Source organism: Nothoprocta perdicaria, unplaced genomic scaffold, assembly GCF_003342845.1.
Source record: "Nothoprocta perdicaria isolate Ctin4 unplaced genomic scaffold, notPer1 scaffold_27, whole genome shotgun sequence".
In the NCBI taxonomy this organism is placed as follows: domain Eukaryota; kingdom Metazoa; phylum Chordata; class Aves; order Tinamiformes; family Tinamidae; genus Nothoprocta; species Nothoprocta perdicaria.
This window is the reverse complement of record NW_020455499.1, coordinates 5301032-5327945: the sequence shown is the minus strand read 5'-3', so window position 1 is coordinate 5327945 and position 26914 is coordinate 5301032. Positions and strand designations below refer to the sequence as shown.

Genomic DNA, 26914 nt, shown 5'->3' with positions numbered 1-26914 from the left:
TGACCTATCTGGAAGAGCAGGAACACCTAAAAACCTCTGGAGTTTACTGAAGCAAATAGGAATGTTCTTTGGAACCCACCTACAGTAAATGCAAACAGACATGCAAAAAAAAAAAAAAAAAAACACAAAAAATTGGATTTTCCACGGAGAACGAAGAACTAAACTATCCCCTTCCCATGGAAATTTCAGTATAAGAGACCAAGAATAGAAGAGAATTTTCCATGCACAGGAGCATATTCAACTTAAAAACAATTTCTGAGTGGGCACCAAAAACTTGTATAATTTAAAGAGTTTAAGAGAATAGCAACTTTCCTCTGCCTCTAGGTTTTCTGCTTTTCCTTTTATTTAATATTCTGTTTGTGTCTTTCCTGGTAGCTCCACAGCACAATTTTAATCCTAGGATAGATATTGCCAGGTTATATATTATTTATGCCATGTATTCATTAAGAGCTTGGTTTAGCTCTCCTGGGTACTTTTTTCCTTCATGCTTGTGCCCTTGCTTCCAGCCAAGCTTTCCAGGACAAAAATATTACATAGTGAGCTCACATATTTAGCAGCACCTCACAATGATGATGGAATCAATAGTTGATATAATTCCCAATGCAAATATCTAGGTGCCTTGCTCATAGGTCTGATTTACGTTTTTTTATTCCTAGTTGAAATATTTTCAAGAATATTTCATGCCCTCCTTTTAACTTATTTTCAAGCTCTTTTTTCTACTTCCATGTCAAGGAAATGCAAACTAACCATAATTTGCCATATAACCATTCAAGAAGAGTCTTGGATTGCTCAACACTTCGTTATGTACCGCTCACTGAGATAAGCAAGACAGCACTGGCAGATTGCCTGGCACTAGTAGTACGTATTTTCCACACTGTGCCCTTAGTTTACATTACTGATTTGGGCAAGATTTTTATTTCTGAGGCATTCAGAAACTCCTCCAGGAATTCAATAATCTGAAGAGCAACACGGCAGCGCRCATGAGTTCAGCTGCAGGACATCAGCATTGGACAATAAAAGGCATCTTATTTTCATGCAAATGTATGTTCTATTTCCATCAAATGGCACAACTTAAAGTACAGAAAGGAGGAAAAAAAAAAAACTTTCTAAGTTTCTGTCACATTGCTGTATATAGTAAATAGGAAATGGGTCTAGCAGGACATCTTTAATTGGCTAAAATAAGCATAGAGGCAGGAAATGCCATTACTGTAGAAAGTTTCTAAGTGGATCTTTTTCATAATCCTAAAACTGATGGTTAATATTTATGAACTTTTGTTTATCACTAGAAGATGTATCTCAGAAAAGCAGCATTGAGAGGTTAACTACTTTGGAAACAATAAACTCTGAATTCAAAGCAGCATTGAAGGTTATTGAATTTCCCCATTTTCACACCTTGCCACATTTCCAATTTTCCTTCCTTGATTTTTCTTTCAGATAATAAAAGCGGGAACACCACTATCAGCAATATTTTGGGGAAGACAAAGATTTTGGAGGTAGTCTTCAACAGTCATCTAAAAAATATATGCTCCACGGTGCTTGTATCATGTAACCATTGGGAAACAAGATGCTGTCTAATCTCCCACACAAACTTGCAGGAATTTTCCAGTAGCAAATCTCTAAAGTCAGAAACAGCTGAGTAATTTCGATGCGTTTAGTGATGGCCTTTGGAAATAACATCTTCAGTCGCTTGAGGAACGAGCATATGGAGGGAAGTATATGCTTATAGTAGGTTTTTTGATTAAAATGCATAGAAATGTGTGCCATCCTGTGGTAGATGCAATCAGCACCATCCATCCATCCATCCATCCATCCATCCATCCATCCATCCATCCATCCATCCTCAGGTGAATGCAACTCCTGTTTGCAGGCTGCCCTGAAAACCAAATACTGCTCCTGATGTTCTTGCATTGACAGATTTTACCTTAAGGAATGTGGCAGGAGCTCACATCTTTGGAGAGGAAGGTCATGCTCATGAGGAACACTAAAAGTAGCCAGTGTTTCATTCCCACATTCCCACTTTATGGACATTAACCCATCCTCAAAATGCTGCTGCTTGGGGAGGGGAACATCACTCTGCTTGTTCTCATTTGGACAAACAGGCACAYGAAGGTTAAGTGCTGTGCCTGGGGCCACACAGAGAGGTAGCAGCAGAGCAGTGATGGGAAATGAGGGGCTTCTAACGGTCATTTGCAAGTCRAGAAAAAAAATAAGTAAACAAAAAATGGAGGTAGATGAAAATTGATAGTTTGTAAAATACATATATATATTAGCAATTATATGCTGTTTCAAGCTGCCTTTTTTTTTTTTTAAATTGAAATCACTAAAATACTATTTAGCTCTTTCTGAAAGGTTAAACCTTTATTTGGCTCTTGCCACCTCTAGAGGCAAGTTAAGTAGCTGATAAAATAGCAAAGAGAGATTTCTAACAGATGGTGCAAGGAGGAAGTGGTTCCTGGTACTACAGGCTTATAATTCAGCACACTTGAATGGTCAGTAAAGCATTTAGATATAAAGCTTGGATTAAAAAGGCATTGGATATAAAGCTTGGATTAAAAGGGCATTATCTATTTAACTACAGCCCAATCGTGAAAGTGCAAGAAGCACTTCACATTGTTCAAGAAACAAAGCTCATATTCAGAATTTCTAATGAAAACATCTATTTTTTAGCAGAATTTCTCAACAGAAACTCTTCTTACCACTGATTCTGAAATGCAAATATTGCAGCACCATAAAAAAAGGAAGTCCATCCAAATGGCCATTTAGAGTGGAAAAAAAAAATAAAAGGCCCCAAACAAAAGGCAGACTCTACCTCCAACTTTGCCCCATCTTTTATAACGGATATTGTCTTAGGAAAGTAGATAAATATATTTGCTTATGAATTTATAGTATTCTCTTCAAGAATCATGATGATACATCCCACTACTTCTGCACATTACCTTGCCAAATATGCTCAGTCTCTTGGGATCAATAAACGGTTGTTTCAGTAAGAATCTGCAAGAAAGAAAAAAAATGAAGTTTTCTGTTTATTTTGCTGAATCTAATATGTAAAGAAAACTATTCACACAGGAATTGCCATAACAGCGGGTGATGTAAAAAACAACAATTAGTGTCAGTAAACTATTATTTCCCCAGGAAAGGCAAATTATCTGTATTGCTCATTTACACTAATTACATTAATTCTTCAGCTACTGGAGGGACATCCTTCCCACCCGGAATGATGGTCTCTGACTGGGGAACACCAGCCTCCCCCCAGTGCCTGGATTCTCCATGGAGGAGGGAGCATTGACTGCCTTTGGCCAGAGCCCTGGSTCTCACACAGCTAGATGAATGCAACTTCTTAAGTCCAGATAATTATCCGAATGATTAATTCTCTCATCAAGGCAATTAATCAGCAGTGCTGGATTTTATACAGGGAAGATTTAATAACCCAAGGGCAAAATCCAACTGCTTTTGAAGAGCCCCAAACCACTGCAGTCCCCTCTCTGAGCCAAGGGCTCTGCCCATGCAAAGCATCCAGATGTAATTTAGTCTGTAACCTCTCTGTGTTTGAACACAGAGCTTAAATTGTGTAGCCCAGCCCAGGGCTGCTTCTCCTGGCCTTTCCCCATGGGTCACTTAGAAGGGAGCAAGAAAAATTGCAGTCTGTTCCTGGCTTGCCTTAGTCCTAGGAGATCTCTTGCTACCATGTCAGAAACAGATTTCATGTTGARGTAACAACCCCTTCCAAAAAGAAAGAAGAAAAATCTAGCTCACAGCTTGCTCTGGCCTTTCCTGGAGGAGCTCCCAGAAAAACTCCACCCAGATATTAATATCAGCCTGCGTGAGAGGGCCCTCTTCATAAAAGGTGCTGTCAAAGAAACATGTGATAAAGCTACAGTGGCTGATGATTCTCTTCTGCAGCGGCTGGATTTATATCAGTATGAGAATTATAATGTAAGTGAGAAATAAATAGGCACTTGTCCAAGTTTGCTCTCATTTACACCATTATGAGTCCATTTGCTCAGTACAATAACTCCAGAACTCTGTGGTGGGAGAGCAGCATCCTACTGAATGGGTCTAAAATATTACACCACAAATGCATTAAAATATTAATCAGGAATCTAGCCAAACGCGAGCGAGCTTAGATGACATACTGAGATTGCATATTTAGAGCAAAGGACTTGCTTTATCAAAGTGAAGCAGCAGCTTCTAAGGAAAGCACCTTCCTGATCTCTAATTCGCTGCTTGCAATGCAAGACGATTTCCTCAAAATTTGCAACTGCATTAAAAATAAGCATTCATAGTATTCACTGTGCACAGAAAACCTTGTGGGCAGTGTTAGTTGGAAAGGTTTATTCCCCACGCTGGAGCAACAGAGAAGAAAAGTTTGCACATACGTACTCTACGGCTGCTATTTGGTCCTTCACTTCCACAGATCCCAAGCTCCGGTGGACTTCCTGCAGGATCTTAAGGCCTTGAAATCCACTCCCTCTACCATCGAATCGAGCTACGATGACATTATCAGAGTTGACAAGCACTGAGTCCCAGTCAATGTGAAACTTATCTGTAACCAACTGGCTGCCTGGAGCTTCATCACTGCAAATACCAACACACCAGACACAAACGGAGACTATTGACAACGTGAAGCGCTTTGCCGGTCCCCGCTATTTCATTCAACCTAGCTGGCAGAGTTCAGTCGGCTACGCCACCCTGCTGAATTATTGGCATTTTCATCGATACCACCAAGTTAGTGAGCGTGGCCATCCCTACAGGAGCAGCAGGCAAATTAATTAATTTATTAGCACTCTCTTGCAGCACTGCCAGGAGCTGGGCTGGTTGAATAGGCTTTATAGAAAGGAACAGAAAAATGAAGTGCAGGGTGCTCATACAATAATAAAGGCAACAAAACCTCAGCATTATCTCTGATGGCTAGTTCAGTTCTAGGAAATATCCTGTAGAATTAAGTTGTGCTAAGCAGACAAAAGGGAAAATGTGTTCMGAACCCTGATTGTGATTTATACAATACTCTTCAGAAGGATGTCATCTCAGAAAACAAAAATAACTGCATTACCGTAACCTTAAATAGACTTTTTTTTTTGTTTTTAAATAGGCTACAAAGAAGATGAAACTACACACTGGAGAAAATTATATTTTCCAAGTTCATAGTAGGAAATGGATGCAGAGAGGAGTGATAAGTTTATTTTATGACAAAAAAAAAAAAAGTGGTTTATAGCAGAAAAGGCAGAAAAGAATAGGAAAATACCATTTATAGAAGAATAACAAGCATTTTCCAAAAAAATAAAGTCAGTTTCAAAATAGGAGCTTGTCATTATTTTCCCCCCAAGATAAACACAGAGTAAGAGAGCAGGCTGCCATGAAGTTGTACAAAATGCAAAACACTTTGATGCAGACTGCATCTGCCAGTTGAATGCAAATTAAAATGTAAAAGTGCCTGTGCTGGCTGTATGGAAATTAGATTGGACAGTGTCTGTGGGAATATCCTGTCTAAGGTGAAAGAAAGATGAAGACAGAAATTATTTTGCTGAAGAAGTCTGAGCTTCAGAGAGTTACATAAACCTGTGGGAGGAAAGAGAGATAACACCATCTCCTACAATAACTCCTACTGCCTTTTACATCCAAAAAGGTGCTGATTCAGTATCTTTCTTTAGCTGTGGATAACAGGTCACCTTCAGTCATTCTATTAATTAGCAGGTGTACGATGAATACATATGTTCTCATTTCAGTAGGACCTGTCACACACGTATAGCCAGAATATCATACCCCCAAAACGAGATTACTTAGCTTGAGATTTGTCAGAATTACATTATGCTTAATTTATCATTATCTTATGCGTCAAATTTACACTTGGCTTTGTAAAAGCAACACAAGGTATTTTTGTGTCTGCTTAAGCAGTTCAGTTGTGATTACACTTACTGTGAAAGAATGCAGAACAATGAATTTGGAATTACTTATTGCAGTGAGCTCTGTGGAAACCACCAGCCTCTGAAGTACAGTATTGCTATTATTACAGCAGGAACAGAATGACTCTTTCCATTTATGTCTATTGCACAGAACAAGCTTTTCTGAAGCCCTCTACACTGACACTGCTATTTTCACAGAACTTTWTTGCTGTTTAGCAGCCTATGTCCAGTGTTTTCAGAAATTCTCCCAACTTTCACACTTGGTAACTGTGGTTCCCCCTGAGCTCCCTCTCAGGAGGGCATAGCTAGGCTGCTTGTAGGCTCAGACTCTAAACCCCATACATCTTCCACTCTGTCATGATGGGCTGCTTGACRTATTGCTTTTGGAAGCAATTTCCACTGACTAATTTATTTCAAGTACGTCCATGTAAGTAGGCTGTGACAGGCATTTAAAGGCACTTCCATTGAGGTGCATGTCAAGATTCCCATTACCATCCAAAGGTCCCTTTAGTCTTCAGTATAAAATGATACTGATTATCTGAGGTGTGATTCCCTTCTCCATAGGGAGACAGCATATATTCTGCATGCCCTTTAGGTGTCACTTTTACCACCCTTCAGTAGAGCTTCTGCAAGATATTAATCCTTTAAGGAAGGCTGACCACCACCCTGAGGGATCTATAAGAAAGCAGGCCTTGTTACCACAGCACAATACTTGCACCCAGCCCAAACTGGTGTTCTGGGATCCAGGTGTCTCACAGCTCTGAAGTATTTGCATGCAAAAGTTTGTTTTACACTCGTTGCTATTTGTAGCCTAGTAATAATTACCTTCTGTTCAGAGTTACCCCGTTCAAAGAATTATTCCTTGACTAATAAGGAATAATAAGCTAATAACACTAATAATAACACTAGCACTAATAGTAAGCTAATAACACTGATAAGCCAGGAAGAAAAGCACTTAGGCTTAGGCACAAGCAGAAATCTTCTTCCCATATGACTATGAATGGACRTTAGGGAGCAAGAGATGAGCCAAAGTACTACAGCAAAACCTGTGGACTGGCTACACACAACTACAAGCTCCTCCTCATGCTTAGACAGCAGCACCCAGGGGTTCTCCACAGTCAAATAACGAGAGCAGCATGTTTTAGACAAAGATGATGCCTTATAATTCCTGATTCATTTCTGCCTTCCTGTACATGACAGCATCTGCTCATTTTAATCTTTGCTGCTTATGTTCAAAGTTCAGACCTACCTAAAACGTGCCTTTAGGAATGCCTAGACTCAGGTTATGGGTCTGCTGTGGCAAGCAACTGCTGACGACTCAGGCATGCTGCTCAAGTTTGCCATCCAGGTACCATTTAAATAGACAGAAGTCATCAATAATACACCAACATCATTGACCTTARTGGGTAATTTGTATGCTTCTTGCAATGCAGTCACATACACCTCAGACTGTCTGGAAAAAAAAAAAAGGGCAGCTCATCATAAGTTCATATTTTGCTGAAGAGAGAAGAATCTGTTTTTTTGGATTCTGTAACCAGAAGCTTTAGATAAAGCCTCTGTTCATGACTCTAGTTACAGCCTTTTGGGGATAATACAGTTTTATCAGAGAGGCAATTGCTGCTGTACTGCGAGTACTACTCCACTGCCACAGTGCTATCATGACTGCAGCAAAATTTGCTCCAGGTTGCGCTCCACTTAAAAACTAAATGGGGAGATTTTTAAAGAGGAATTGTAGAAGTTACAGGGCTGACCAAGTAGAGGAGAAACAATTTTAAAAGATATGTGGAAAATAACTGCTATCATAACTGTTTAATGTTCTGTACATTTCTATTTCTGTGAAAAAGTGAATCCCATACAGCATATGGATAGCAAATATGTAAGAAAGACTATCTCTCAAAGGATAAAATATATATATCATACTAAAAAAAAAAAACCTGATAAAAGTCCTCTTTTGCTTTTGGTGAAATCAAATAGGAGATTAAAAAAAATTTTTGCAAAATTTGCATAATGGAAAAATTCACTTCTCAGATTTCACAGTTAGCTTTCCAATATGTCCATCCTTAAGGGGCAAAATCACGGAACACAGGTAGCCTGAAACCTGATAACAAAGAATCCCAAACATATCCTCCCTATCCATACCTATCCATGTGTTTCTATACACATAACTAAAAGCAGATAATGTATTTATAACTCCTCATTGCTGATACAGCAAAACCAATCAAAAGACACCATCAGAAGTGATTCTACTACTAGAGCAGAATCATGTGGTAGGAATGAAGCAGAGATCACAATACAACAAAATCACTGTTCTTAAGACGTCCTTCCAAACCATTCTTCAGCCTTGAGAAGGCTGAAGAATTCAAAAATATAGTTCTGAGAACAAGAAATGCAACACTGCCTGTGTCATCAGGAAAGGAGAAGTTTCTAATCTTTTTCTTTTCTTTTCTTTTCTTTTGGGTAAGCTTTTTCTAACAAACCCTAGATGAACTATTTATTCACACAGGGTTTTCTATTAGATCGTCCTACATAAGGTAGGTGTTGCTGTGGGTTGAAAAGGGGAGAGGGGAGGCTAAAAGGCGATGGCTAAGTTATTGTTATATTAGTTCATCTTAGTTCAACTCTTCTCCAAGCTTTTAGGAAACCAGACTCAAGAGTAAAACTTTACTCAAGAATAAGATAGTGATCAGCTCCATCATTTTCCCACACACTTGGGCTGCTACCCAAATGAAACAGCTGCAGTAAGCATCCAGTTTGTGCCTTGTCTGGCTTTAGCTAAAAGAATTTGTCTAAATGGAAAATACGAAGAAGCCCAAAAAGCAAGGAAACAGTGTAAAAAAGTAATATAGAAGAGAATGTCCATTGAATAGTTTGACGTAACAGCAACACAAAAAGACCAGTAAAATGCTGCTTCATCAGACAGAAGAGGGGAGAGCGAAAGCATTAGATGGATGACTTGTAAAATAATTTATGACCCATCTACCTGACTTAAGGAGCCCAATATAATTAAATTTTGCAGTTCTTTGATATAGGATGAACTGGCATAGCAAATGCAAAGCCCTCCATGGATATACTCCTTGCTAACATACTGCATTAAAAGTGATGCAGTCTGCCACGTATGTACAAATTTTAYTATGAGCAAAGCCTTGTCCCTTCACTTGCAAGAGCTGCCAATTAAAATGAGTAAGGTTCTTTCCGACAAATAAACAATAAACAAGATGGTTACAAATAAAAAGCATTATCTTATCTTGAATCTTCCATATTTCCCAATCTTTGCATTATGTCTCTCTCCATTTCTGCTATCCTATTAATGAGATATTCCCAGGGCTGTGAAAAAGCTTCACCTCCAGCCCTGCTGTCTTCATCTCGCTATCAATCCTGACAGTATATTAACTGGAGGTAAACAGGTTTGATTGCTTGTGTGAGGCCTACATCTTTTTTCACTTTAATTATAGGTGAAGGGATTCCTGTTAATTACAAAAACTCAAGAAAACAAGTAAACAAACAGATAGACAGAACCCTCTTGGGGACATTTGCTGATTACTTTGGTTGAATACCTGTTGGGTGTATCTTAGAGGATCAGTCTACTGACTCAGGTCTACAATATCCTCTTACATATCGGGCAGTTTTAAATGATGTTAAATAATAAATGCTGACATTTAAGATACATTATCTACAAATTTTGAAGGAATGAGGTTAATTATGTTCAAGAAAAAATAAAGAATGATTATCACCTCTCATTTTATTACTCAGATTAAATGCCAGAGTCTTTACTTAATCATTTCCTGTGTGTTACTAAGGAGTGTATCTTCCAAGTTTTTAATGAGGAAGGTGAACCATAATGAGAAAATCAAGGATCTCAAATTTAAACTTTGATCCTAATTATATAGAAAAGAGATGATAATCACTCTTTCAGGCAATTACTGTACACCTCTTTAATCTATAGCTACACTGTATGCATTATATCTGAAGGAAACTGAATGTGAAATATATTAGTAGTTTATGAGAACGAATGTAAGAAAGGAAAGTGTTATAATGTATTTAGCATTTTATGGGCTATGCATCACAATTTTAGAAAGAAAAATAGTGCTAGACAGCAGAGCTGATTCCTATGTGAGATCTCTGTATCTGTTAGCCCACTTGTACAGATGAACATAAACTCTGACACAGTGATCTTACATTTAAGTGCTGCAGCATACACTACGGCTACTAATGGATGAGTCTTCACAAAATCCATATGAAGATTACAGTTTGCGTTTAAAGATATTCAGGACCTGGTCCTGAAGCTGATTTGGAGAAAGGTTGTGTCTACATGGTGCTATACTGAGTTTCTGCCAGGGTTTTGTGCCAGAATCAGAAGCTATCAGAACAGACTGTTTTAGGATTTGGAAATCTGGCTGTGTTAGGAAATAAAATTTACATGTTGGCATCCTTACATGAATACAGGAACCTTATTATAGCCACACGTCTTTGATATGGGCATCAGCTTTCAGCAATTTGAAAAAAAACACACAAATATCTGGAATTGTATGACCATGAAAATAACACTAAACTTTCTTCCATTTATTTATTTCCAGTTTCATTACTGGGTTTGCAACCCCATATACCCAGAGAGCATATATGCAAAAGGACTTGCTGTTACCGAAAATTTACAGAAAAGTTATGAATCTCGGGCATCAAAACATTTTAGTCTGAATCAGTGAAATCGTCCACCAGGGCAAAAATCCTGCTAATACAGGCAAAGGAGATCCTGGCAGCATCTATGAAATCGGAAAGATGAACCTTCATTAGAGACTGGGAATATCTTGGAAGCAATCACTGAAGCACACAGCCAGTCACAGGCTGTTAGATCTCGCAAGTCATATGTACATATGTACCCTCCAGCTCAGGAGAGCAGCACTGGAAGTCTATATGCACGTAACGAAATGCATWTATCTATATATTGGACTCCAGAGACAAAATATATTAGGCAACTTTCATGTTTGAACTCTCATTCTCTTCTTCTTTCCTTGCCAAAATGCAGCCCTACTGATCTGAAATGTAAAAGCCATTTCATACCTACTAATACTTCACTGTTCCAAATATATCTTTTCTCTTTTTCTAYATACCTACACGTGTGTACTTGTGTGTATATTTTCTATATACATATATTTATAAGTGTGTATAGTATGCATAGATGTTAAACAGAATTTGCACTCTAAAAAGTGCAATATGCTATTAAGCCAACATGATTACCAGTAATATTGGTAAGTGCCCTTTTTCAAAATTTCAATAGCTGGAATATAATATTATAGCTGAGAACAAAAGAATATAAGAATAGGTACAACTGAGCAATGTGAAAGGCCACTAATATAACTCCTATGATCTACTTCCTGCAGTAGGACAAGGTGTTTCTCAGTCAGTCCACAAAGTATCACCCTGGGACTTCAAAAAGCCAAATATCCGGGAAATGATACCACACACACAACTTATCGGTGTTTCCTGTAAAAGCTACATGTTCTTCTTGGAACTGAATACTATTTTCTTCTGCAAGTAGTACTTCTGAGAATGAAAAAAACCCTAAGATGTCAATTTGGAGTTGTGGGGTCAATAAACTCTTTCCATGCATACCTATTTCCAATCATACTTTCTCAGGAACGAGAAAAAAAATGAGTCATAGTACAACTTACTGACTCAAATAATCTCCCACAAGAAAGCTTCTTACAACTCCAGTGACCATTTTCAGGTATATGTTTCATTTGGGGTTATTTTTTAACTTAAAAAAGGGTTGCTGGTGACCTTAGCTTAAAGTTTGTAAAAAGCCATTGAAGAAATGTAACTTCTAGCTGTTCTAACCTTGAGAATTCAGTATTGCAAAAGTAAGAATTTGAAGAAAAAGCAGCACAGTCTCTGTTTTACAAACGTAGATACCGTAACTTCTGTTTGTTAACAAAAGTATATTACATCCCACATGCACTTTACAGGCAAATAAAAACATATAAAACATATCCATACATACCGACTTTGTCAAACTACTGTTTAGTTAGTTCCTAGTTGAATTGGTTCATTGGTTCCTAACTTTGGCAAGTTTAAAATTCAAAACCTGGCTCAGTACCATTCTTGTCTCTTGATATCTAAAACCATTTTACATCGGTATTTCCTTAGTTTTTCTTTTCCTTTGTCGTTACGGGCCTGCTTTGGATTTCTGCTTCCTTTCTTCATTAAGTTTTACCTATGTATATGATTTCACAYTCTACCAGGAGGAGATGTGGCACAGTATGTATTTACCAGGATACTTAAAAGGAAAGAGGGACACTGTTAGCATCCCAATGTTTCCTTACTCTCAGAAAAAAAGAACAAGCAAAAGTGTTTGCAGCTCCATGTAATGCTGCTGGTGTCAATTAGCAGCATCTGCTTGCCTTTGGCATTCTAAGAAGAGATGCTTAAAATACAAACAAACTTGAAGATKCATGCTAGCAAATATCACAAAGAAAAAAATAATACATGTGTGACCTCCTCTYCCACCAAAAAAGAATATATTTGTGAGCCACTTAAAGTAGAGAGTCTCCACARCTGCAGTTAAATACAAGAGAATAGTCTGAGTTTTAAACACAGGTGACCTGGGATTTGAAATGAGTGTTCTATGCCTCTTTGCCCCACTACCTAAGAAATAATACGAGTATGGGATTTTGTGATCAATCGGCAGCTCAAACCTGAAATTTGACCTCACCTATATCAGCAAGGACCTCTGTTGACCTCTGATGGAAGTCTACACCAGGTGGTACACTTTACCCAAGGCTGTATTTTCAAAAACATAGCAGTGCATTGCTACAGCTATGCTAGCAAAATCCCCATCAATTCCTTCCTCATAGTACTAGAGGAAGATCTAGCCATGGCCATAAGAATTTGGCAAACACGTTCTTGGTGGTTTTAAGCAGAGCTGTAAATTCAGCTACAGGATTCAGAGGACCAACAAAAAAACAGGGTCCTGGAGAGCACTGGGATAAATTCCCATGGTGATTTTCCTTACTGCAGCTACTAGGAATTACCTATTTATTGGAGAGAAATAGACAACATTACGGTCAGAAAGAAGCATGTAGGAAGAGCCAGCCCTGCCACCAAATGTGACAAGTGCCATCTATGATGTGGTCGCTGACAGGCTGCTGGTACACTCTTGATTCTGCTCCCTTCCTCTGTTACACTAATCATGGGGAGAAAAGTCAAAGGGTGACAATTTCTGAAAGAAACACACTTTATTCCTTTTTATAGACTAGAACCRTTCATTAGGGAGAACCTCCTTCCTTAGGTTTCCTACAGACATCCACAGACTCTGATGCTTGGAAAAATATTTTCCTCTTTCCAGTGCTGCCCCAAGCAGTTTTGTTGTGTGYGTCCTACCTGAGCCCTTCCTAGAGGCACTTAGAGGCCATTTGAGACAAAAACAGAGGAGCAGAAGCACACTTGGTGAGTCAGGGTCCCTGTAGGCACAGAGCAGCATGGGGCCATATAGAGATTTGCAGCTCTACCATCAGAAGGGTTGGTGCCTTGTGTACGTAAAAGCAGAATGAACTAGGTCTGAAAAGCACAAAAACCCACAAGTGTCTACCAGGCAGCACCTACACCACCATCTTACAAAGAAGAATGCTTCCGAGATATCAACTCAATAAGGTAATTTTCCTGCRCAGGGATTAGCTACATTTTGTATTTACAGACTTAAATGTTTTCTCTGAGGTAGTTTACATTATTTTAAGTGACTCTACATGGATACTTACATTATTAATAGAAGGGCATACTGGTTTCGATCCGTGAAATCTTTTGGCAGTGACAACTGTAAAGGGAGTTCTTTTAAGAAAAGAGCAAAACATTAAAGGCTGGTAGTTACACAGACAAAAAATAGTAACATTTCAAGAAAGCTTTTGGTTTGTTAAAATAGCATTTTGCTAAATTTACCGTAATCCTCAATGTGAAGCATTTTAATTTCTGTCCTGGAATTCTTTTTCTTTAAAACGGCTTCTTTCAACACAGCATTATCTTCTAATATATAAAACTCTGTAGGAAATAACAACAAGCAGCAAGTTGAAAGTTATGGAGAATCATTTTATCAAAGAGAAATCAAGATCAAAAAAAAAAATTTAAGAGAGACAAATGAGCAATGATAAATCTTGTAAATGGATGCGCTCTTCACACGGATTCTTTTTTGTAGTTCAAAAACTGGACAATTGGCTTAATTCAGAAGATATCTTTAATCTATTTTCTGGCTTCAACATGGTTTTTGTTAAAATGTGCACAGTGAAATTGCTGACAAACACTACAAATACTAGTATCCTTGACAAGCACTAAAAGCAGCTGTTATGAGGAATGAGCAGCTCCGGAAAGCACATTCTTTTTCCACACTTTTCCTATTGTGTTCTGTGTCAGGATTTAGCCAGTGCCGCTCTATTTGATCCCTAACAAGTCCTTTGCCTTCCACACTTCAATAAGGAGCAAGACTTTGCAGATTGGTTTAAAGCCTCAGACAGATCTTAGGCAGTTGTTCAGCATATGAAAGGAAAATGAGTTTTCTTTTTTTACCTAAATTACCAATCTTGCTTCCAAAATATAAATTTCATTTTAAACAACATACCCTCCACTTAGGGCCAAAAGGGATAATTTAAGAAGAATGTTTGTTCTGGGCAATCAATCAAAATGGCATAATTATAGTTTGAGGATTAAATGATTGATGTAATCCGTAATCATTGTTCTATTAATTGAAGAGGATCATCTAATCTTGCACTGAAACATTACAGATAAATTATCTCTGTCATTATTTGGTTTCTTGTTGTTGGAGCAAACAACTTCCCTCTATCCTTACTTTGTTATGCTTTGTGGACTTTATATAAATCTCCTTTGAAAAGGAATCACTATGAATGGCATTTTAGATGCAAATAATTAAGAGCCAAAGTCTGYCTTCACAGAACTGAACAGCTCTACAGAAGTCAATGAATTTACTATTAGCAATAAACAACCTTCATTAAGTTGGGTAAAATTCATGACATTCAATATGCTATGGCATTGAGTTTGGCATATACTATAGCCAAAGAGAAAAAGGGAAAAAAAGAAAAGGAAAAAGGAATTAACACCTGATAGCGTGATACCGTTACTGATAGTCTACTGTAACATGCAAGACTAGATCTTCTGCTGTAGCTGACCAACCATTGGCTTGGAACAAGACAGATACAGACAAGTCTAGTTCAGAACTTTAGAATTTTCTGCAAACAATCATCAGGATAATCTACAGGCTTACATTAGGACAGCCAAGAGTTGGTCTAGCATTTTAGAATGGAAAGACGTCCCCTGTCCTTTAATCCCTGCCTTCACTCTCTGCTGAGGTACTACATGACATGGTACCTCATGCAGCATTGTGCCCACATACAGAAAGCTATGAGCAAAACCTGAAGTATAGATGCATCAAACACTCTCTTAAAAAAGCTTTTTTTTCATGGATTTGCCATCACTGAACATGTCAGTGAATTACTTGGATTTGAAAAATGTAAGGGCAGAACCTATTTCACTGTATGCAAGTCAAATCTGATGATCAGTCCTCCAAGGACTGTACCTTACTTCAGGATAATTGGATTGTAACATTAAAAACATTTCTAAAAATACAGGAAGTGTAATGTAATGGCAGCATAATTTACATAGCAAATGCAAGGAATGAAGAACAACCTGCCATCTAATTAACTCAAGTGTAAATAGAAAAGAGATGATGTGCACACAGCATAAAGCATGTCTCAACACCCTGGGAAAGTTTTAGTCACTTGATTAACTTCTTCCTCTATTATTTACAGATGGGGATGTTGCTAAAAGGTAATTAAAAGACTTTTATTTATAAATAAGCCATCTATTTGCTTCCATTTCCTTGTAACTTGTTTTTGCCCTCTTCCATGCTCTCCAAAACAAGTAAGGTCTATAGCAAAAAAATATAACTAATTAATACAAATAAAAATACAAATAAAAATATCTGTAAGTAGGAAATACTCACTCCCAGGATTACTTGTACTGTGCACACTAACAACTGGCACCCCTGGCCCTGTATTGAGAAAAGAATACATGAAGTGTTAAGTTTGTAAATACTCAATATTTCAACAAACCATGAAGAATGAAAATATCTGTAATCAAGTAAGGGCAGATCCTGCAAGTCCCCACATCCATGGCATATAAACCTCATTTCAAAACCGGTAGAAATTCTGCTGATACCTTAGGGGAAGGACACAGCCAAGATTAGGGCATGAACAGTGTGAGGGCCATGCAGCATTTAGCCTGTTCAGCAAGCTATCTAGCTCCCTGTGCCTCGAAAGACGCTTGTTTCATTTTATTTTATTTTATTTTATTTTATTTTATTTTATTTTATTTTATTTTATTTTACTTTATTTTATTTTATTTTATTTTTAGCTGCAAGTGAAGAAAAAACAAATAAAGAAACAAACAACAACAAAAACATGCAGAAGCCCTTAACAGGTTGTTAAGGCAAAACTACAGAGCTCTTGCAAAATTATCACATATCTCTCAAGACAGTCTGAATTGCAGGCAGGCAGCCTGGACCAGGGTGGATGCAGATGGAGGAAAGCTGAGGTCCCCGAGGCTCCTGAGCATAGGAGGACCTTCCCGCCAACCTCCAGCTCAGCTTCCCACTACACAGCCACGGGGGACCAACAGATGCCCTTGGAAAGTGGCTCAGAGACATAGCTTAATTTATGGGTTTTGAGTCATCCTGAGGAGGTTGCCTGGCTGTCTCCATTAATTATGGTACGAGCCCAGGAAAGCCTAAATACCTGCAGTAAACAGCATAGATGCCATTCACAGCTTCGGCTGAAGATTTTCATCAATGTCATTTGCTGCCTCGAGAGAGAATATTGACAGAAATCTTACAGGCAGATTGCTGTCAAATCAAAGCTTTCTGTCTTAGCTCTTAAAGAAAAGAATTTCTTAAGTGCCTCTTTCTGCCTTTTTTTGCTATCTTTTTTTCTGCCTTTTTTTTTTCTGCCTCTTTATTTTAATCTTCTCTTTTGCTTTTTGTGCATTTGCTTTTTTGGGTTTGAATTCCCACTTTGGAAAGCTTTTGTTTTTTTAGAACGTGGCATTTTGCATGGGGAAGCACTGGCATTTTCCATGCCAGCTCTACTTACAGTCCTACAAGATGGAGTGATGAAAGCGGATTTTAAAAGGGATATTAAGTAGATCAAAAAGCCAATGCAGAAGGAGACAGACTTGTATTAAAGGCATGTCTTTGAAGCTAGCAGAACTGAGAATGCATCTTGGAGCTACCACTGCCCTGCTGCTATAGCTTACTAACATAAACCCATGGCTTGTTTCTCCCTGCATAAAATGGGGTAAGCAATTACTCCCTTTCCTAAGGATCTTGTTTGAATGGAGAGGAAAAGAAAAAGAGGAAAAGAAAAAACATAGATACTGTGCCTCTCCATCTTGGAAAAAAAAAAAAAAAAAAAAAAAAAAAAAAGGTTGTCAAACCTCTCCTCTTCCTACTAAGCTATAAACTAACTCCTCATTTAGGAGGATCTCTGGACACCTTCTGGAGATGGATACAACCAGTAATAATGAGGCAGATCTCCTGTCTGAAAGTACCTAAGGAGAAAAAATTACTCTTAAAAAAAAAGGTGTTCATGAGTAAATAGGAGATAGAAGAACTAAAATTTGTAGAGATTGGACTAGCCCAGCATGCTCCGGGATTTTCCCTGACAACAGGTTTTCATTACAATCCAGTTGAGTTCTTCGTTGTTTGGAAGTGAGTGCGTATGGGCACACATGTTGTGTCACCTATCTGCTCAAGATGGTTTACGTTGTACTTAAGCAAATACCTCCAAGCAGAAGAGGTTTAATGCTTGGTGGTTGTGTCTTATGGATGCTATGACAGCTCCTCTCCAACACAGACACTTTGCAGGGCTGCAGCAGCAGCACAGAGGGACCACACAGAGTCAGAAACCTGTGAGCTATATTTCTGCTCACACTTGCATTGACACCTCCCATTTTCATACCAGAGGTACAAATTAAAAAAAAAAAAAAAAAAAACAAATGGAACTTCCCTTGCTAAAATAGTAAGAGAATTTATGCCTGGGGGCCGTGGCACAGTGCTGAGGCAGTATTAAAGCTCCTCCTGACTTATCAACACTCTTTCTTGCAGCAGTCGGAAATTTCCCCCATAGAGACCACATCAGGCACAAGGGAGAACGGCTTAAATCACCAGGAGCTCATTACTGATGCAGCCTTTGCTCAGATAAGGGCCTCAGGATTAGCTCCATAACTTGTGCCGCAGGTTTAACCATGTATAAACCATGCAGTTGATGTATTTATTTTTTTCTAATGGCCTAGGTATTATATGTGCACTTTCACAAAAAAAAAAAAAAAAACCTTATTTTAGCCAATATATATTCATAGTTTATTTGCTTGAATAGATTCAATTCTCAAGCAGGCAGATATTTGTGTGCAAAAATTGTATAGTTGCAAAAAAAAAATGGGAAAAATGCATGAGAACAGAATGAGCTATTCACATATATTTCAGATGACTTGTGTTCTGTTATTTTCAATCTGATGCTGGTTGGCAAAGAAATACTGGGAGAATGTTGCCTGTTAAATATTGCAAGTTTCAAGGTCGGTAGGTCTAGCTATACACTTTATCAATAACTGTCTCATGCTTTTCTGAGGCTATTTTTATCATCTTATATATTTATTGTTGTTTATTTCCTGGATGCATATTACAAAATTCTCAGGAGAGGCTGGGAATTTTCTGTTTCTACACACCAGTCTGCTTAGGGGGCACTGAATCCAACTGCTGCCAGTTGGCTAAATGCTAATTAGGGCAATTCTCTTGATAAGGGGGATCGGTCTATGCAGACTAAGCCAAATCTGATTTTAATAGATATACAAGGATACATATATGTGTATATGCGCACGCACAAATATCTGTAGGTCCCTTCCAACCTCAACCATTCTGTGATTCTGTGACTTAAGGGCCAGGATTCTGATTTCATCTGTTTATTTAGCTTTTTATGCAGAATATCTTTACTTACACTCTTGGAACAAGCTTTGTAGAGAACTTGTGAGCTACTCACTCCTGTGCTACATAGACTTTGCCCTCCTGCACTTGTCAGGGGAACAGACTAATTCAGGAAGCACACATGCTGCTAATATAATACGAGCCGTACATCTGACTTACCTTTACAATGCAGTAAGAAATGCCTATTCATGGGGCTAAACTTTGCACTGAAGTACGTGCACTGGTCTTTCAGGAAGCTGCATGAGAGACACTGGCGATTCAGCGATCCCACTGTTGACACACTGGGGGAAGAGTTCATCAGAAATATCAGGTTTCCATTGGAGTAAAGTACAACAGGTCAGGAATTAGCTTATCAGTGTGGGAAAAACTGTTCCAGACTACGGTCTTGCCAAAATATCACTTTTTCTGTGATATGAGACACTATTTTGTGTCTAATGAGAGCTTTTATTTAATTTAGTTAATTTATTTGATGATTCTAGGCACTACTGTACTGTAAACTGGGCCAACCTGCCTACAACAACACCAGGGTCCCACGAGCTAACAGTACCCCAGAGTAACAAATATTAGTCAGGCTCAATGAGAAGAAAGGTTTCACTAAGCTCAGATTTTTACCTCAAATTTAAGCACTAGTGATTCTATAAGGAGAAAGCACTTTTCCCATGCATCTTAAATCTATGAATTGTCTCCAGAAATGACTTTCTTCTAAATATTTTCACTAGCCTTAAAAATAAATGCTTACAACATACTTTCATTTCGATTTAATTTGTTTTTTTATACACTTATAAAAAAGCTAGTAAAGACATAAGTGGTAAAAACATTTTGTGTTGAAATAGTTTCCATTAATTTTTTAAGATGTCAAATATCATCAACATTTTTAGTTAGGGAAAACTGCAATTCTTTCTTTCTTACAGTTACAGAGCACTCATTTTTATACAATACAAATGATTATACAGCACCCAAAGCAGCTATTAAGCTCATAGAATATCATCTTAGCATTTACGGCCTGGGCTAAGGATGTTGTTAATACAGTCATATATACACCTTACCTATGTAGCTGTCTTCCTCTTGGGGATTCTTCAGTGCTTAGAAAATAGCTGCATCCAAAAGACAAAGAAAATTAAACTCAGTTTGGAAAACTGCCCGACCAAGTTGGCATTTACAAGAGTGAAAAATGTCAAAAATTATAAAAAAAACTTAGACCTAGAGTATAGATTAGGTATTTTGGAGGAAATATGATATTAAAACAGAGATAAAGATACAGCTTCATGCTCTCTGTTTAGCTCTTGCCCAGCAGCTCTCAACAGTGACTTGCCTTCACTTACACATACACAACTGAAACCTTCTCCGTCACCTCCAGAATTTACGATATAAATTCAAGGGGTGGAACAYGGGCACAGTGAAATCACACTGTGAAATGCAACAGGCCTTGTGAAACCTGGAAGCCCTTCCGAGCTGCAGAGAGTATGTGAAGACTAAGCAAAATCCATTGATGTTAGCTAGCGCCTTCAGATGAATGTTTTGTGCCAGTTCTTTACTGCTCCAGGAGGCACCAGGTATGTGGTGCTTTTCCTGACCATTTTGGAAGCACCGCMGCTCCAGGCTGGGGTTTGAGAAGGCTTCTCCCTCATCGAGTGATCCAGCTGAAACTCAAGGATTTGGAGACACCTCTAGATATCATGAACTTACATGTCTGAATCAGATTCCCAAACAAGATCAATGCAGCTCCTACGGTTACCAAGCAAACTTGGAAGCTGGAGCCCTTGGGTTTTATCAAGTTTAATAATAATTTAACAGCACTTCTTTTCTGGAATTCAGGCAGCAAAGTGTTGCTGCTACACTGTGTAATTTCTTTCATTTAAAAAAATAAAAAGCAGTTGAATCAACTATGCGCTCCTTTTTCCTCCACGTAAAAATTCATGCAGTAATACACTGGTAAATAAATTGTCTGACAAATGCATTTTATGTGTTCTGAGTACAGAAGTTATGGTAATGTTCAAAAAATGAAAGAAATATTGTTACTTAAATTTAGATATGCTATTTCTGGTTAAATGCAGTCCACATTAGCAATTCAGATATTTTCCCAAACAGACAAAGGCAACACTGCTTACATCTTTTGGGTATTTTCATCATATGCCAGGATTTTGATAACCTCCCAGTTTCCCGATGTTAGATGTCTCACACTGATTTGTTCACTTTTAGCCTGGGGAGAAACAGAAAACATTTAACTTTCATGTTAGTTCTTACATTTCTCTTTGCTCAACAGGATCATCTGTGTGTGTGTCGTTACTGACTACAGCTTTTTCATCTTCAATGTACAACATAATGTCTTTAAAACAGAAAATCCAMGTTTTGAAAGGCCTGAACTTCCAGTGTCATCTTCGACTCCAAAACACTCTGCAAGATCTCTCTCTCTAAGAGAGTCTAATAATAAGGAGAGTCTAAAATTCCAATTTCTGGTAACGAACCAAATGCCTCCAAGTGAGGAAGGGTGGGCACCCCTTGCTCCCACTCATAAAYGCTTTCCAAACCAGTCAGAGTCTAGGAAAACAACTGCTGATGTTATTTGTCCCGTGCAATGTGCTGGGACTCTGCTCAGCMAGTGCACTAGGAACTGAAGCAGGGAAGCCCAAGATCTGATGTATTTAACGTGTATCTCACCTGAAGCAACATGAGGCTCTGTGGCTGCAAGCTGCAGCATTTTTCTTATTGGACACAGGTTAAAAATAATGAAATTCAAATGTTGGAAAGCTCATTTGTGAGCACTTGCAAGTGCAAAACATAAATTTTTTGCTTAGGTTTTTGAAGATTAAAACTCCAGCATTTACTGTAATGAACAGACTTGAAGAACGGTTTACTCTCTTAGAGCTATGATGCTTGGCTGGGCTGTAAAAATTCTTGGACTTTCAGATTCAAGACAAATCTTTTCAACTACAAGTGGCAATACTTCAGCTTATATCTCTGCTTCGGTTCACATTGCTCATTAGGTGGATAAAGCCAAACAGACATAAAGGAAGGTCAGGTGGAAGACGTGATGGTGCTTTTCTGGCCTTCAAGACCCGTGACTTGGGAATATCTGCTCACACCAAAGCCATGATGGTCCCAATGGGGATGGAGCTCTGGGTCTACAAAAAGGTGCCATGTAAGAGATCTTGCACRCACCAGCTGGAACCAGGATACTGCTGGGCACCCTGGGGACACTTCCTAAACWCTGCTCCCTTGTTCAGGAAAGTTCTGACATTGAGACATTTCAAGGAATGATTAAAATACAAATTAGTAATTTATTAGAAGTGACTATTTCCTTTCTGGAGATAGAGAAGAGCGGTGACTATTGAAAGGGATATTTAAATATTAAGACCACAGAGTCTAACAAGACGCAGCAATAAAAAGCCCAGCCAAGCGTTAATAAACATGGTTATTTTTCAAGGTTACAGCCATAATACATAATTTATGAAGCTTGCAGGAAGTTCCTTCCTTGATCCATTTAAGTTACTTTATAATTCTTGTTTTGYGGCTGGAAAAGAGAGACTTTCTGGAGTTGCAAAACCATAAGTAATAATTTGCTAGACACATAACACATGATTCAATCTCATTCTGAGGTTAATTCCTTTTAAATATTTCAAAAGCTACTGAAAGCATTTGAAAGCATGTAAGACACACATCTAACTCTTAAATTCAGATAATAAATAATCTATGACAGATTTCATCTTTACAAACAGTGAGCTCCCCTGTCCTAAAATAAGGTTTAAATTAGATGCTTCTGTTAACCTGACTTGATTATATCAYGGACATACAATTTTATAAAATGCAGTCGAAAAAATGAGGACCATCATTTGTCACTACTTGTGCTCAAGACTGAGAAGTAAAACTTGAATATGAAGTTAGCTATTAAAATATATTTCTGTGCCACTAATCTCTGCTGGGTCAACACGCTTTTAACGTCCCTGCGTTGGAAGACGTCTTTTGGTTAATGAGCAGATACTTATACATATGTACATATATATATACACCAAATATATATATATATACACCAAAATAGGTATGTATGTATAGGTATCTGCTCATTCTATATAATATATATGCACATGTATGTAAGAGTATATATATATACACTTATATATACTAATACAGGAGCTCCAAGAGGTGGAGCTCATTTCAGCTTCCAACATTATTGGCGCTCCATTGGCAGCAGAGGAACTGCAAGGTTTAATGAGTGGCAGTTAATATAATTTTTATGCCTCTGTTTTTTTTACTTGAGATATAGGGGACACTGAGATCAGCACAGCAGGTAAGAAACACCACATATGCATATCTACTGCCCTGTACTACACTGTAGCAGGCCCTACTACTGCACATCACACCGCTTATTGAATAATAATGGTTGATAAACGGGATATCACGTTTGCCTCAGGAGCAGCTATGTTCTTAAAGCCAAGCTGTCCATTGATGGTGCCACTTGCACTTGCTTATTTGTRCTGATGCTGGTCCAAATAGCTTTGTATTTTGGGCCTGTACATTGCCCCAGACTCTAATTCTRCCAAAGAAGGGCAGCTTACTACACATTTTGCCATAAAATTGACATTAAAAATTATTCTGGTGAGATTAAAATATATATTTATAATGAGGTATACATTTAATTGCATTATAGGAGGAGTGGGTTCAATCTTTGGCTGATATTTTCCTGAATTAGAATCAAGGTTCCTGGTTCTTTAACTCAAAAGTGACAGAGTCTGGAGGTTCAAGATAAATTTTATCACACATATCTTTGCTACAGGACATTGTGGGTCAGTTCTTAGATTTACATTTTCATTATTTCATGTATTTTTATGATATTAATTCATACTGAGGAAGAATCCAGAGCAAAACTTGATAGACTAAATGGTTTTGTTTTGCTGCAGATTTCTATGTTATTATATTAATATACATTTCTCATATTCTCTTCAGAGTTACTGCTTCTTTGGAAAACGGAATTTARTATGTTTTTGCTCCCTTTTTTCTTTGCTGATGCTTTCTTGACATATTTACTTTAGTCAAGGACTATCTTGCTCTTGCTTCTTCAGGTTAAAATTTCATTAAGGTTCTTTTGCTGTTGTGCTGTCTGCCGTACACCGTGAACATATTTCAGACTTAATAATGTTCATACCAGAACACTGTCATCAAGGGGGATAACAGAGTTGCTTGGTGCCAAGGTCGCTGTTTTGATGTTTTGGGTAGCTTGATAATCTCTCCTATGTCACATAGTTCTGCTAAGGTATCTGGATTAATGCTCTGCTGATTTAAACAGATACCTTGGAAGCGTTCAATTCTAAGGTATAATTTCTTTTATTAGTTCATACTGGTCATATTTAGTCACATYGGCAACCTTCAAAGTCATAGTGCAAATCCATCCTCTTTCAGGTTCTTGAGAAAAAGTAATGCCCCTGAGAAGGTGGCGGCACTGGAAAATGTTGCAAAAGGTAATATGAGAGACCTAGTTTTCCAAAATCTTTATTKGGGGCTATTGCCTCCCCTTACTGCTGTGTGCAAGCCCAGAATTCTGAATATTCTGAACTGACATTTAAAACCTATATACACATATACAGGATATATCATGGACATCAAATAAGCTTTCCAGCAAGTGTCTTGAATTTCCATGGCTATAAAAATGTATTCATACATACACACTGTTATTTTTGCTAGAAAGTTTTAACAAGAAAACATCTCTGTTTGGCTCTAAAGGTCAGGTAACCTCAGCAAGAGCGCTAGATAGCTCCTGGAATGCTGCAAATACTCTGAACCAAACCCTTACCTGGACAATAAACATGGCAATGTGGTGAAATTCGCCCCGGCCTCCCTGCTTCACTGGGACAGTCATGAAGAACTTGCTGCCATCCTTGGAGAAAACGGGTTCTTCGTTCTACAAACAGATGATTATGTTAGTCTGCCACATCTTCTGATAAACCTTTAACAGAACATCAGCCTGGGGTTTTGGTCTGTTGGGGTTTGTCACTTCCCACCCTCATAAGACAAAAAAAAAAGAAAATATATTTATCCTACTAAGATTAATAAAAATGTTATTAATCTTGAGTCATGTCAACATTCACCATTATGGATGCTTGTACCACAGCAAGAGTGCAAAAGTAACCCTTCCTTGGATGCAACTGGGACTTTCCAGGTTATATTCTTAAAAATAACTCTTAAATGAGAGAAATAAGTGTTCCTACTGATAAGTGTTCCTACTGATAATAAGTGTTCCTACTGATGAGAACAAAGAAACAAACAAAAAAAATTGTTTCCATGGCCACAACTCTGCAAAATATTATTAAGCACATGCTTAAAACTCCTTAGTTTCGATAAAGTTGTACGCACAACAAATAATAAGTACATTTAAGTGCTTTTCTGAGCTACAGTCTTTCTACAAATTGTTGTCTGATGCGACACCATCCCTTCAAGTCCACCTTTGCACAGCWATATGAAAGGAACATTGCTTGCTATAAAAGCACAGATTTTTAAAAATTATTTCTCATTTGCTCATTGCAAAATGAAGCCTGAAATGTATTCTAAATAGCACGCGTTTCATCCTTTTACTGGATAGCTCTTCTGAAGCTATGAAAATTGAACCATTTGCTAACATATTAGTTCAACATACCAATCTGGCTATGAACTTAGCAATATTATTCCTTTGCATTCCAATTATAGCCTGTGTGACCTCTGATCTTTGTATTCCTTTGAGCTTAATTCAGCGAGGGTATTTTTAATCAGAAAGGAATCAGCAGAGTACATAGGACACGCTTAGAATGGGATTTGTCTGACCTGTTGTTAGCCACCTAGGAGCAAGATACTTAATGAATAAGTCATCTAAGGTGACTGCTTTACTTAGGGCTGAGAGATTAGAAGTGAAAGGGAATGCTGCTGCTGAAAGCCAGTCAGGAGTCTCMCACACCCGAGCTGGACCGTCCTGAATAAAAAATGTGTGAAATTAAGCAACAGGATTCACTCTACTAGAGAAACAAGCTGCCATCTGAATGTTTACACATCACCTAAATAACTTCAGAATTTAGGAYCCTACAAAGTAGTTGTATTGTTGTACAATTTTAAAAGTAACAGATTTTTAGCATATTATAGGATATCATACAATTAAATAAATATGCTAATGAAGCATCTATGCATTACAGATTGGAAACTGCATTTATACCATACCTGTTTAGGAAGCCACACATCTGACTGCATCTCATATTTCTAAAAAAAAAAAAAAAAAAAATTTAATTTTAAGGAATAGCTATAGAGCTATAGACCAAAAGTATTTCCGCATTCACTATGTTGTGTATTTTTCATTTGTTTTTTGGGTTTTTTTTTGCTTCTGTGTTATACTCCTCCCACAGCTTCACTGACATTTACATTGAAACAAATGATAATTTATTTACAAAGTCTGTTTTATTCGGAGTTTTTGGTAGAAAACTGCAGGGAATTTAAGAATGCATTTTCAGTTTTCAGCCATTTCGGATGAGCCATCAGGAAGCACTGCACAGGCAGCACACTGGGTTTTACCTCTAGGCATCCTCTGACAACTGGGTATTTCAGGCCCTTCATCAACACTTGGCAAACAGCCAGAATTAAGCTCAGAGTGCAAGACCTTTTCAAATCACAATCCCTTGTTTTAATGGGTAGCAATGTGGTATTAGTGAAGACAGAATAAAATAAATACAACGGCATATTGTTCTGCATTGGCCACAACTATATTCCACCTCATGCCAGTAACCATGCACATTATTAAAAAAAAAAGAAAAAGTAGAGCATATGCCAGTTGCTAAGAATTGTCACAGTCACACTGAAATCAGRAAAATTTACTTGCTAGAGAAGGGCTTGTACAAATATGATCTAAAAACTGAAGAATAAGTATCTATCAGAATACTTGTTCTCACAGTACCTTTTAGAATTGAAAATAAGTGAAAAAAGGATAAAAAAGTATTTAGGTGAAATCAAATAGCATGATATAACCTAAATTTCTCAC

The 26914-nt window shown here is 37.8% G+C and overlaps 1 protein-coding gene across 1 annotated transcript in view; it reads right to left on the bottom strand.

Annotated features, from left to right (window-relative positions):
- The window catches only part of DPP10 (dipeptidyl peptidase like 10), a 170819-nt gene that overhangs the window by 4451 nt on the left and 139454 nt on the right, over nt 1-26914 (bottom strand). Inside the window, exons 11-20 of the mRNA XM_026040866.1 lie at nt 26104-26142; nt 24713-24820; nt 21036-21127; nt 19974-20021; nt 19087-19208; nt 15898-15945; nt 13827-13925; nt 13649-13718; nt 4381-4575; nt 2937-2991 (exon numbers count right to left, since the gene is read on the bottom strand). Of these exons, the coding sequence (XP_025896651.1) occupies nt 2937-2991; nt 4381-4575; nt 13649-13718; nt 13827-13925; nt 15898-15945; nt 19087-19208; nt 19974-20021; nt 21036-21127; nt 24713-24820; nt 26104-26142 (876 nt within the window). The remainder of the gene's footprint in view (nt 1-2936; nt 2992-4380; nt 4576-13648; nt 13719-13826; nt 13926-15897; nt 15946-19086; nt 19209-19973; nt 20022-21035; nt 21128-24712; nt 24821-26103; nt 26143-26914) is intronic.